Genomic DNA, 12,668 nt, shown 5'->3' with positions numbered 1-12,668 from the left:
TAAGGCTCACTGTTTTGGTAAATGACATTTCCTTAACAAGCTTGGGGAAGATCAGGATCACCGTTTTTTTAATCTTTGTTGAGAATTTTCACACTATTTTGAGGAGCATTCAGCTCATCTCATCTTTCCTGTTTTGCGAGATTAGACTTTTAGAGGGAGTATTCGTTCTAGATTTTATAGGATTAATGTTGGATTCCAAAAGTTCAGGATATGTTGGTAGGTACTTGATAGGGAAATTAAACCATCCTTCAAATTCAATTATGATGTATTCAATTCAGATTCTAATTTTTTTTAGGAAAATTCAGTTTTAGGAAAATTTTGATATTCAACTCAGATTTTAAAAAGTTTAGGGAAATTCAAACCTCATTCAAAAGTCTTTTAAAATGGTATTCAAAACTTATTATTATTGATGAATTCAGTGGATTTTGTAAATTTAATGGTGTATTTTAGTTTGTTTGAAATTTCACTGAGAGATTGTGCTGGATTTAAGAAAAAATATATACTAGAATTTATGCATATCAATTATGTTAAATTTTATTAAAATTTCTGAGTCAGTAATCTGTCAAAATTTGAATTAAGTACAACCCTTTAAAATAGTTGTAAGGCTTCTATGGAAACGCACTGTACCCAATAATTTTCATGATAATTATAGGAGATAAGGGTCGATTTCGGTAATAATATGCATTTGTGACTTTTTTTTAATAATGCATTTGTGACTGTTCTTAAAACATTTCAAAATAGGCTGCTATAGTTAAAAAACTCACAAATTTTCTTAAACAGAAGCCAAAAATAACAAGGGCGGAATATGTATACTGTTTTTATAATGACTAGCTTATGGCCCGTTTATATATTTTCATTTCTATTTTGGGATTAATTTTATTAAAATTTTGTGTAAATAATTAAATAGTAACTAATGATTATATAATTATAATTTCATTGTCTATAATTTCAGGTTAGGTTCAAATAGTATAAATAATATATGATTGATGAGATATTATTCATAAATAATATTGTAAATGTTTGTTGTTGGTATGCTTATAAATTATATAAATATTTGTTGTTAACGAGATTCGAAAATGGCTCTCAATATTTGATGAAAAGATGGAAAGGGACAGTTAAAATGACAAGTTAACCAAATTACAAATTATACTATTCTGGTTATTATAATATGGCATTAGTATGTCTATCTTATTTATATTTTTCACTGTCTACTTTTATAAGTTTTATTTTTTAATTAAAAAGAAGGAAAATGACATTTATGATCGGGATTTGAAGAAAGTTGGTGGAATGTTCACTTTTTGTGTCCAAAAGAAAAATGAAACATTTACCCTCAGTTATCGAGAGAACTAATAGAACGTAAAATATGTAATTGTTATGTCTCAACTTACGATAATTAAAAAAAATTCCCATTCTTAAAAAAGTCTATTTAAAAAAAATGGAAAAAAATATAAATGTAAAAATGTGACAAATAACCTTTTAAAAAAATATAAAATGAAACTTAAATGCTAACGGTTCTAACAAATCCACGTACAAAAAGAAATAAGTCATGAATGTTATAAACCTTGAATTGAAAATATTAGTTATGTTTAATGTAAAGGAAGTATATGAGAATAGAAGATGGAGAGAAAAGTTATATTTTATTTCATTAGCTAAATGAGCTATTTATAGTAGTTGGTTTACAAGGCTTAAGGAAGACTTGTAAAGCTTATTGAGGAAGTTTTGTAATACTTAATAAAGAAGATTTGAGAGACTTCCTTGATACATTTTGACAATCACTTTATATTTATTCAAATATTTTAACACTCCCCCTTGATTGTCAAATGCGAGTTATTGCAAAGATTGACTGCCTCGTTAAAATCTTGCAAGGAAAAATCAAGTGGGATAAAAACCTTGACGAAGGAAAAAGAGTACAGTCTCCCCCTGAATAAAATGTCTCACATTCTGACATTTTGATGTAGCAAACTTTTTAACCTCCGCATACCCATATTATTTCTCAGCTTCTCAAATGTTGATGTAGGTAGTGACTTTGTAAGTATATCCGTCAGATTATCGCATGAGCGAATTTGTTGAACATCAATATCACCATTTTCTTGAAGTTCATGAGTGTAAAAGAATTTTGGCAATATGTGTTTTGTTCGGTCCCCTTTAATATATCCTTCCTTAAGTTGTTTGATGCAGGCCGAGTTATCCTCGAATTAGAAAAATAGGACTGTCTGAAATACTTGATAATCCACATGATTCTCGAATATGTTGAATGACCGACCTTAGCCAAATACATTCTCTGCTTGCTTCATGAATTGCTAGTAATTCTGCGTGGTTTGATGAAGTTGCAGCCATAGTCTGTTTTGTAGACTTCCAAGAGATAGCAGTATCACAATATGTAAATAGGTAACCTGTTTGTGATCGCCCAAAATGAGGATCTGACATGTATCCAGCATCTGCGTATCCAACTAGCCGTGATCTTGAATTGTTTGGGAAGAATAGTCCAAGATCGATTGTCCCTCGAAGATATCTGAATATATATTTTATTCCATCCCAATGCCTTTTAGTAGGGTCAGAACTAAATCTTGCCAACAGGTTCACTGCAAATGCAATATCAGGCCGTGTGTTGTTTGCAAGATACATGAGAGCGCCAATTGCACTGAGATATGGAACTTCAGGTCCAAGAGTCTCTTCATCTTGTTTTCTAGGACGAAAAGGATCCTTTTCAACCTCGAGTGATCGAACAACCATTGGTGTGGTTAGTGGATGAGTTTTGTCCATGTAGAACCGATCAAGAATCTTTTCAGTGTAGTTTGATTGATGAACAAATATTCCTGAAGATAAGTAATCCATCTGTATACCTAAACAAAATCTTGTCCTTCCAAGATCTTTCATTTCAAACTCATTTTTCAAATAGTTAGCAGCATTAGTAATATCTTCAGTAGTACCGATAATATTCAAATCATCCACATATACAACAATAATAACAAAACCAGTTGATGATCGTTTAATAAAAATGCAAGGACACGCTTAATTATTAACATATCCATCATTCAATAAGTATTCACTAAGCCTGTTGTACCACATACGACCAGATTGTTTCAAACCATACAATGATCGTTGTAATTTAACAGAATACAAATGTCGAGGCTTAGTGTCCTCAATATTTAACCCTTCAGGAATTTTCATATAAATATAACTATCAAGTGATCCATATAGGTATGTTGTCACAACGTCCATCAAACGTGTTTCCAGTTTTTCCATACAAGCCATACCCATTAGAAAACGAAAAGTAACTCCATCCATCACAGGAGAGTATGTTTCCTGGTAATCAAAACCAGGTCTTTGAGAGAATCCCTGGGCTACTAGCCGGGCCTTATATCTCACAATTTCATTTCTCTCATTTCGTTTTGTACAAACACCCATCTATTCTAATCAGACTTTCTCTAGTTGATTGACGTCTATATTCACCCTTACAGTCTACTTGGCAAAAGCTGAGTTGAGCCATAACTTCTGATCTTACCCGGTCCCTTCGTAATTTTCCTAGTTGTCAATGGTAATGATTTTGTCTATATTATACAATATTTAGGTACTTTAAACCCGTGGAAAGGTATAAGAAAGGCATAAATAACTAAGTAGTGTAATTATGTTCAAGTTTGGCATTATGCCCCTTCAGATATAGGATAAGTTCTAGAGAGATACTGTGTTAAGTTCTGATCTTTGCAGAAATTCTGGAGTATCTCACTGGACAGGCATTGTTAATTGTCTTTAGCCGAGGGGTTTGAGCAATAATTGGTCCACGTCCACTTAGGTTTTAGTTGAATACAAGCAACTACTATTTCTGTGAGGCGTGTGTCTGGGAGTCCAATAACAACAGCGCGGGAAACTCCAGGGTGTTCCAGCAGGACAACTTCTACCTAAAAAAGCCAATTAAAATGAAATGGAAGAATTTGAGCATATCAGAAGGTCTTTTAGATTTCTTATTTACATTAACAAAAGTGTTTCATTCCATTTCATGCAGCTTGCAAAGCAAGAAAACAAGTGAAAGTGAAAATTATATGCTCACCTCTTCTAGGTACACGTTTTCTCCTCCACTCTTAATCCTTCAATTTGTTCGTCCAATGAGCCAGACATTTCCATCATTGTCTAATCTCCCTATGTCACCGGTATCAAACCAACCTCCGTTACAAGGAACAGACTCTTTGGTGGCTGGTATTAGACCCCAATAACCAAGCATCATATGAGGATCCCTTACTAATATCCGTCCAGATTGAGAAACATCCTCAGAATTGATCTCTAGTTCAACGTGAGGAGCAGTCTTTCCAACACAAAATCCACGTGGTTCATGCAAATTAGTTTTTTCCATTCATGAAGGACTGGACAGAATTTTCTTTTGTTAAATTATAGAGGGTCATAAAGGTGAGAGAAGAACATGCCTGCAGATAAAACTGATAACTCAGATACAAAATAGATATGGTTCTTTTCTGGATGACGTCTAATTTAAGAACGCTAATGAAGAAAAATGTATGATCTATAAGTAAGCTTAATGTACAGCCAGAGCACTACACTAATTTCTAAAGCAACTCCACTCTTTTTTTTAGAAATTGCTCTGAAAATAGAAGTAATGCTTTGGATTTTCTGCAACATGTTGCCAATTAAAATTTTAACTTCATGGAAGGAAAAAAATTTGTTTCACAAGTTCATAGCTAGTCATGTTCCCAGTTATATGGTATTAGTCTAAACCATCTAATCCTAAGATAAATCGTATTAACCATGTAATCAACACTAATTTGCTAAAATGAACATTTAGTATTCGTTCATTACATGTAGTTCTCGTCTAAAAGAGTAACTCGGACAATTACTAAACTTTTAAACAGCAGTTGGCAAGAGCATGATTCAACCTAAGGACCTATAGTTGAACTAATTTACCTTAATCATGTCCAGAGTGCATATTTTCTGTAGAGTGATATCTCAGATGTAATGCTCAATATATTCTTTCTAAAACAAAAGTTGCACACTAATTGGATGATGATTTTCTCTGCTTTTCTCACCTAATCCCTAGACCTTTTATTTTGTGATACAATGCAACCGAACTCTTGGCTATTTAACTATTTGCCCTTGGCTGAACTTAGGATTGATATATTAATTCTGAAGATCACTGGAAGAAAACCCACCATAAGCAGAGATAATTTCGATCTTGGAAAAAATTTAATTGCATCTTTGAGTAACTCAACCAAAAGATTCCCACCTCCATTAAAGATTTTATTTACAGATAATAATAGTCACATGTTTCTGTTGTCCTGTCAGAAGCTTCCGATATGACCATAAATTCAATCAACACAAGTGCGGACATTGAAATTGTCCAGTTAGGGGAAGAAGAAAGTAGAACACATAAAAATAGAGTATTAATGCTTCAAATTGAATTCTTGTTTTCTGCATACCTGACTACAGAGACCATGTCAGCCAGCATTGCAGGAACAGTTATAAGGGATGTCACTTCATGTTGTTTGATGGCTTCAAGAGCCAACCTAGCTTCAAACTTGGGCATTAAAACATGACAGCCACCTACCTTTAGCATGGCCATGGCTGATGATAATCCACCAATGTGGCACAGTGGTGCAGTATGCAGATATACCTGCAAAATTATGTTCGAGTAAACAGTCTCATTTTCCTTTACCATTATCAAGTCAGCACTCAGCAACATTCAGAAAATTCACTATAGTAAAACATCCATGATAACGGAATACATCATTCTCACCTTAATCAACAGCTGCTATCTTTGCTAGGGATTGTATAGTAAGAGCTGAATGGCTTAAAGTAACTCCTTTTGGCCTTCGGGTGGTTCCTATAGGGAGGGATGAAGATTTAAAAACAAAAAAGAACATCTTGTAAGGTAAAAGAAGAGACCTCTTAATGTCAAAGAAGTGAACCCGCGATACTTGTTTATTAAACACTCGACCACATTAGAACATAAAAATATGATCACAAAACAGTAATATAGAGGACAAAGTCTATATTTTACAAGAACTGAACAAAATTCTTTACCTGAAGTGAAGCATATAATGGCAGCACCATCAGACCCCCAGATGTACTTTGATGTTATGCTTGACTTCTTAAGCATCTCAGTAGTTAACATCGGGAAAGAAGGCACCCCTAAGTAAGACGATAAGCACACAAGTAAAGAGCGTGTATGGTAACTTCATATTATTTAATTATTTATGTTAAAGGTTAGATGAAGATAACTACCATTTGTCAAGCTCTACTGAGTGATCCATCAGAACATGCCACTTTATAGAAGAGAAATGATAGTATCAGCTTGAAAGTTTTAGGGCCAGTAAGTAGAATTTACATCTGTCACCAGTAATATCGGTCTCACAACTTCCATTGCTGATTTTGCCTCTTCCAAACTCTACATGCCGAAAAATGCCATAATTACAAATAAGCAAGCCTCCGGCTTATATAAAGAAAGGCAGGACAAGAAAATTTATCTTCATTCTTAATTTCGTGTAGTAACCCTTGAACATAATCTCGCCACTAAATTCCCACACATCTTATTGCAATTCTCAAACAAAATTAAATTTGTACCACTTTATTCATAAGTAGTTAACTAAACGAAATTACTGACTCCTGGAAATCACTAGTTTCGACACATATTAGCCATACACATGGTATAAGTCACAGTCACAGTAGTATAAATCACTGGTGTCACTAACACAAATCACCAATTTGTAATATGAATATGTAAACTAAATTAATTTGTATCGAAAAACACAGAAACAGATGTTCTCACAAGTCATACACATACATACCCATCTGTAATTGAGAGGAGCACATATTCCACCAATGCTTTGTATATATGGGTAAATTTAGAGAAGATGAAGAGATAAGCAGAGACTCTGTATGAATTATGGATTGCAGAAGGCATCGTAATGCCAACTGACAAAAGGGAAGCAGAAACAATGATGGAAGTGACTGAATCTTATTTAGCAGAACTGGTGCACAAGAGTATGGTTCAAGCGAATTTTGAAGAAGTAGAATCATCGCTGAGAAAGTTCAAATCTTGTCGTCTTCATGACCTCAAGAGAGACATGCCTATATCTCAAGCAGAACATGAAGATTTTTTGAAGGTATTTGATATTCGAAAAGGAAACAGTCATTATCTCCAAAAATCTGTGGATACCTTACCTGGCACTAGACGGTTTGTAAACTACTTGAATGGTGGAAAACCCAAGTGACAAAGCTACTGTTGGAAAATATGGGTATAAGTGTCATGTTGGTAAGTCATATTTTTGAGCATTATGACTAAAAGATGTGTGAGATATGATGATATTCTCTTAATAATGGAAATTATTATTTTCCATTAGAATTTGGCTCAAATATTATGGCATAAATTAATTTTATTTTGTTTCAGATTAATTGATATGGTGTATGTCTTGATATATTTAATCTGATTCTGTTTCAGATTATTTATGGAATAGAGTAGCTTGCAAGTATTACACCGATTCCATAATTAATGATATTTAATTATGGAAAAGAGTAGCGCACAAGTCTATCTACACCTATATAAACACCTCTAAGGCGTTAGGGTTAGACACACCAAAAATATATTCGTCTCTAAACACAAATCTCGCTCTCTCGGTGATAGTTTCGTGCCCGTTCAAGCTCGCTGAAGGTGCTCGTTATCCGTAACGCCGCCGCTACCTCGTTTTATCCTGGGAGGCTATCGACTCGCACATACGGTGAGAGGCGAAATAGCTTTAAGGAGACAGTTTCAACTGGACTCGAGGATCTCTCTTCTGTTTATATCTTTTCTTCCTCCGTTTGATTTCGTTTACTCACGCACACACTTGTTTGATTATTTGTATTAATCGCAGATTGTTTTCACAATCTTAAAGCTATTTATTTTATATACATCTGTGACTGATACATCTGTATCTGCTTGTTTTGTTGAGTAACAGATCGATGGAGAACCAAACTGTGAACGATTCGATGAACATGACGGCTGATCCCAACGCATAGATCACTGGATCTGATGGGGTTCACCAGCAGCCGATTAACCCTAACGCACGGATCGTACGATCTGATGGGGGTCAAACGCCTGTTGGACATGTGCCTTCGGGACATGTGCCTTCGGGACATGTGCCTGTGGGACACACTGTCATTGGACAGTTTAGTGTTCCTCTTGGACAGATATCGGCAGGATTCACTCCTCCGATCATACCTGCGGTGCCTACTGGTGTGCATACACCTGTAGTACAGACGCACGTACCATCTGTTCCACCCGTGGTGCCTGCTGCACCTGTTATGCCAACTGTGCCTGCTGCACATGCTGAAAAACCTGAGAAGTTCAACGGAACGAACTTCAAACGTTGGCAACAAAAGATGCACTTTTATCTGACCACGTTGCATATGGATCGCTTCCTTAAGGAAGAACCACTGTTGCTCACTGCTGAGAGTAACATGCAGACTGTGTATGCTGCTGATGCTTGGAAGCACTCCGACTACATCTGTCGGAACTATGTGTTAAATTGTTTGTCTGACTCGTTGTATAACGTATACAGCACAAAGCCAACAGCTAAGGTCTTATGGGAGTCACTTGACCATAAGTATAAAACCGAGGACGCTGGGGCAAAAAAGTGGATTGTTGGCCGCTTTCTTGATTATAAGATGGCAGACTCTAAGACTGTGGTCAGTCAGGTGCAGGAACTGCAGGTGATCATTCATGACATTCATGCTGAGGGAATGGTCATAAGTGAGTCTTTGCAAGTTGCTGCTGTTATTGAAAAGCTTACACCTGGATGGAAAGATTTCAAGAACTACCTTAAGCACAAGCGAAAGGAGATGTCTATGGAGGATCTTATTGTTAGACTTCGTATTGAAGAAGACAACAGAGGGTCCGAGAAGAAAGTTAACGTTGCCACTGAGAAGGCAAACATGGTGGAGCATGCTCAAAGCTCCAAGCCCAAGAAGGATAATTCTGGTAAAGGGGCAAAGCTGGCACCCAAGGGAGGGATTTCGAAGTCGAAATTTCAAGGGAAGTGCTACAACTGTGATAAAGTTGGTCATAGGTCTTCTGACTGCAAGAAGCCCAAGAAGCCCAACAAGAAGAAAAAAGCAAACATGGTAGAGAATATCTCCAAGGAGATGGGTGACATAGACCTCTGTGCTACGGTCTCTGAAGTGAACCTGGTCGGTTCTAATCCACGTGAATGGTGGATTGATACTGGTGCTACTAGGCATGTTTGCTCAGACAAGGCGGTTTTCTCTAGCCTCAAAGCTTCCGATGCTGGTGAGAAGCTCTACATGGGGAATTCAGCAACTTCTACCATTGAGGGTGAAGGCACGGTGATCCTGAAGATGACCTCTGGGAAGAATCTGACTTTGAAGAATGTACTTTATGTGCCTGATATTCGCAAGAACCTTGTGTCTGGTTCTCTGTTGAATAAGCATGGCTTTCGCATTGTAATAGAGTCAGATAAAGTTATTTTGTCTAAGAGTGGTATGTTTGTAGGCAAGGGTTATTTAACTGATGGGCTTTTTAAGCTCAATGTAATGTCCGTTATGGACGATAATGAAATGAAGAATTCTTCTGCTTACTTGCTTGAGTCTCCTAATTTATGGCATGCTAGATTAGGACATGTAAATTATGACACTTTACGACGTTTAAGTGCAAAAGAATACATACCTAAACTTACTATCGATCCAAAACATAAGTGTGAGACTTGTGTTGAGGCAAAATTAACGAGATCATCATTTAAACGTGTGGAAAGGAACACCAAAGTGCTAGACCTAATACATAGCGACATATGTGATTTAAAATTCGCTCCAACAAGAGGAGGAAACAAGTATTTTATTACATTCATTGATGATTGTACAAAATACTGCTATGTATATTTGTTGAAAAGCAAAGACGAAGCTATAGATAAATTTAAAATCTATAAGGAAGAAGTTGAGACACAACAAACTGAGAAAATCAAAACGATACGAAGTGATCGTGGAGGTGAATATGTTGAACCGTTTGGGGAATTCTGTTCACAACATGGTATAATCCATGAGGTCACTGCACCATACTCCCCTCAGTCAAATGGTGTGGCTGAAAGGAAGAATCACACTCTGAAAGAGATGATGAATGCGATGTTGTTAAGCTCTGGGCTCCCACAATCGATGTGGGGAGAAGCCATCTTAAGCGCAAATAATATTTTAAATATTACGATGCGCAAGAATAAGGATGTAAGTCCTTATGAAATGTGGAAGAAAAAGAAACCAAGTTACCAACACCTGAAAGTGTGGGGGTGCCTTGCAAAGGTACTGATCCCTACACCGAAGAAGGTGAAGATAGGTCCTAAGACTGTGGATTGTGTCTTCATCGGATATCCTCCACACAGCACTGCATATCGGTTTCTTGTTCATGAATCCAAGATTCCTGATATTCAAAAGAATACCATTATGGAATCAAGAAATGCCTCATTTTTTGAGACGATGTTTCCCTGTAATCCAGGAAACCAACAACCTACGACGTCTAAACGATCTCATGAGTCTGTAGATGACGAAAGTGAAGACGAAAATGTGGGGGTAGTGAGAAGGAGCAAAAGACAACGAACGGAGAAATCCTATGGGTCTGATTTTATGACCTATTTGCTCGAAGGAGGTGACCCAAAAACTTATAAGGAGGCGGTTACCTCACCTGATGGGCCTATGTGGAAAGAGGCCATCAAGAATGAAGTTGATTCAATTATGCAAAATCATACTTGGGAATTAGTGGACTTGCCAACTGGTTGCAAACCATTAGGTAGCAAGTGGGTTTTCAAGAAGAAGTTGAAAACTGATGGCACTATTGATAAGTATAAGGCCAGACTTGTAATTAAAGGATACAAGCAACAAAAAGGTCTTGATTACTTTGATACATATTCTCCTATAACGAGAATAACGTCCATAAGGATGATGTTTGTTATTGCTGCAATGCGTAATCTAACTGTACATCAAATGGATGTGAAAACAGCTTTCCTAAATGGAGACATAGATGAAGAAATCTATATGGAACAACCTGAAGGGTTTGTTGTCCCAGGACAAGAAAGGAAAGTGTGTAGATTGGTGAAATCATTATATGGTTTGAAACAAGCGCCTATGAAATGGCATGAAAAATTTGATGAGGTCGTGCTGGCCAATGGTTTCAAAATCAATGAATGTGATAGCTGTGCCTATTACAAGGATAACGAGAACAGCTATGTCAAGGAGAATGACAATGGCTATGTCATGATGACACTATATGTAGATGATCTACTTATTACTGGAAGCAATGATAAAGTTATCAAATCTACAAAGGACATGTTGAAATCAAGGTTCGACATGAAAGATATGGGACTAGCAAATGTAATTCTGGGAATTCAAATTTCTAGAACATCAGAGGGTCTCGCATTAAGTCAACCACATTATGTTGACAAGATCCTTGAGAAGTTTCTTAAGGATGACTTTGAGAAAGCTAGGACACCTGTGGATATGACTTTGCACCTATCCAAGAACAAAGGTGTAGCTGTTTCCCAATTGGAATACTCGAGGATAATTGGTAGTCTGATGTACCTCATGAGTTGTACAAGACCAGACATTGCATACTCAATTAGCAAGTTGAGTAGGTTTACGAGTAATCCGGGAGCTGATCACTGGAAAGCGATTATAAGGGTACTAAGGTACTTGAGGGGAACTCAAGACTATGGACTGCACTATGGCAGATACCCAGCAGTATTAGAAGGATATACTGACGCAAATTGGATATCTAGCAAGAAAGCACTTAAGTCTACGAGTGGCTATGTGTTTACATTAGCTGGAGCGGCAATATCATGGAAATCCTCAAAACAAACGGTGATAACTCATTCCACGATGGAAGCTGAGTTTGTGGCACTAGATAAATGCGCCGAAGAGGCTGAATATCTACGTCAGTTTCTGGAGGATATTCCAAGATGGCCAAAGCCTGTAACTGCAATAGGGATTCACTGTGATAGTCAATCCGCTATTGGCAGAGCACAGAGCACGATGTATAATGGAAAGTCTCGTCATATACGACGACGACACAGTTCCATTAGATAATTGATCTCAACCGGAATTATCACTATTGACTATATACCGTCAAAGGATAATATCGCGGATCCACTAACCAAAGGGTTATCAAGAGAAGTGGTTGAGAAATCATCGAGAGGGATGGACCTTAAGCCTATTGCTTAACGGCATCATGGTGGACACCCAACCATTGCTGACTGGAGATCCCAAGAACTTGGTTCAATGGGACAACTAAATCATGATGACCAAATCACTGTGGGGGTAACCCCTGACCTGTTCCTATGATGAGGAAACAGTGAGACCCGTAAGGTACGAGGTTAAGCTTTGAGCCTTTAATGATCTTTGATGAATACATGGAGCTCAGGAGTGAACGCATGGAATTCAGTTGAGTAAACGCGGGTTACTCTATAAGATAAAGATCACCTATGTGGGAGAGAAGTGGGGCCGCTTCAAAGGAGAATTGCGAGGCACAATTCTTTAGAAACTTCTGCAGAACCAGGACGATGTTCCATGGCCAAAATGGACATACTCATGAGAGCTGAACGAGTCAGAAACGATATAGTGATAAGTATATCATCGTTTACATAAACGGTCGAACAGTTCAAGGACAAGCACGTCTACTGTCTACCAGTAAA

At 37.0% G+C, this 12,668-nt stretch overlaps 1 protein-coding gene and 1 pseudogene across 1 annotated transcript; both read right to left on the bottom strand.

The window, feature by feature from the left end:
- Nucleotides 1-1,787: 1,787 nt before the first annotated feature.
- LOC141674553 (2-succinylbenzoate--CoA ligase, chloroplastic/peroxisomal-like) lies at nt 1,788-6,532 on the bottom strand (annotated as a pseudogene).
- On the bottom strand, nt 2,185-2,835 carry LOC141674554 (secreted RxLR effector protein 161-like). The gene has a single exon (XM_074481263.1). The coding sequence runs from the start codon at nt 2,833-2,835 to the stop codon at nt 2,185-2,187; it is 651 nt and encodes a 216-aa protein (XP_074337364.1).
- Nucleotides 6,533-12,668: the final 6,136 nt, after the last annotated feature.

Source organism: Apium graveolens, chromosome 7 (genome assembly GCF_009905375.1).
Source record: "Apium graveolens cultivar Ventura chromosome 7, ASM990537v1, whole genome shotgun sequence".
NCBI lineage: Eukaryota > Viridiplantae > Streptophyta > Magnoliopsida > Apiales > Apiaceae > Apium > Apium graveolens.
The sequence above is the reverse complement of the archived record's forward strand: the minus strand, read 5'-3'. Positions and strand labels throughout refer to the sequence as shown.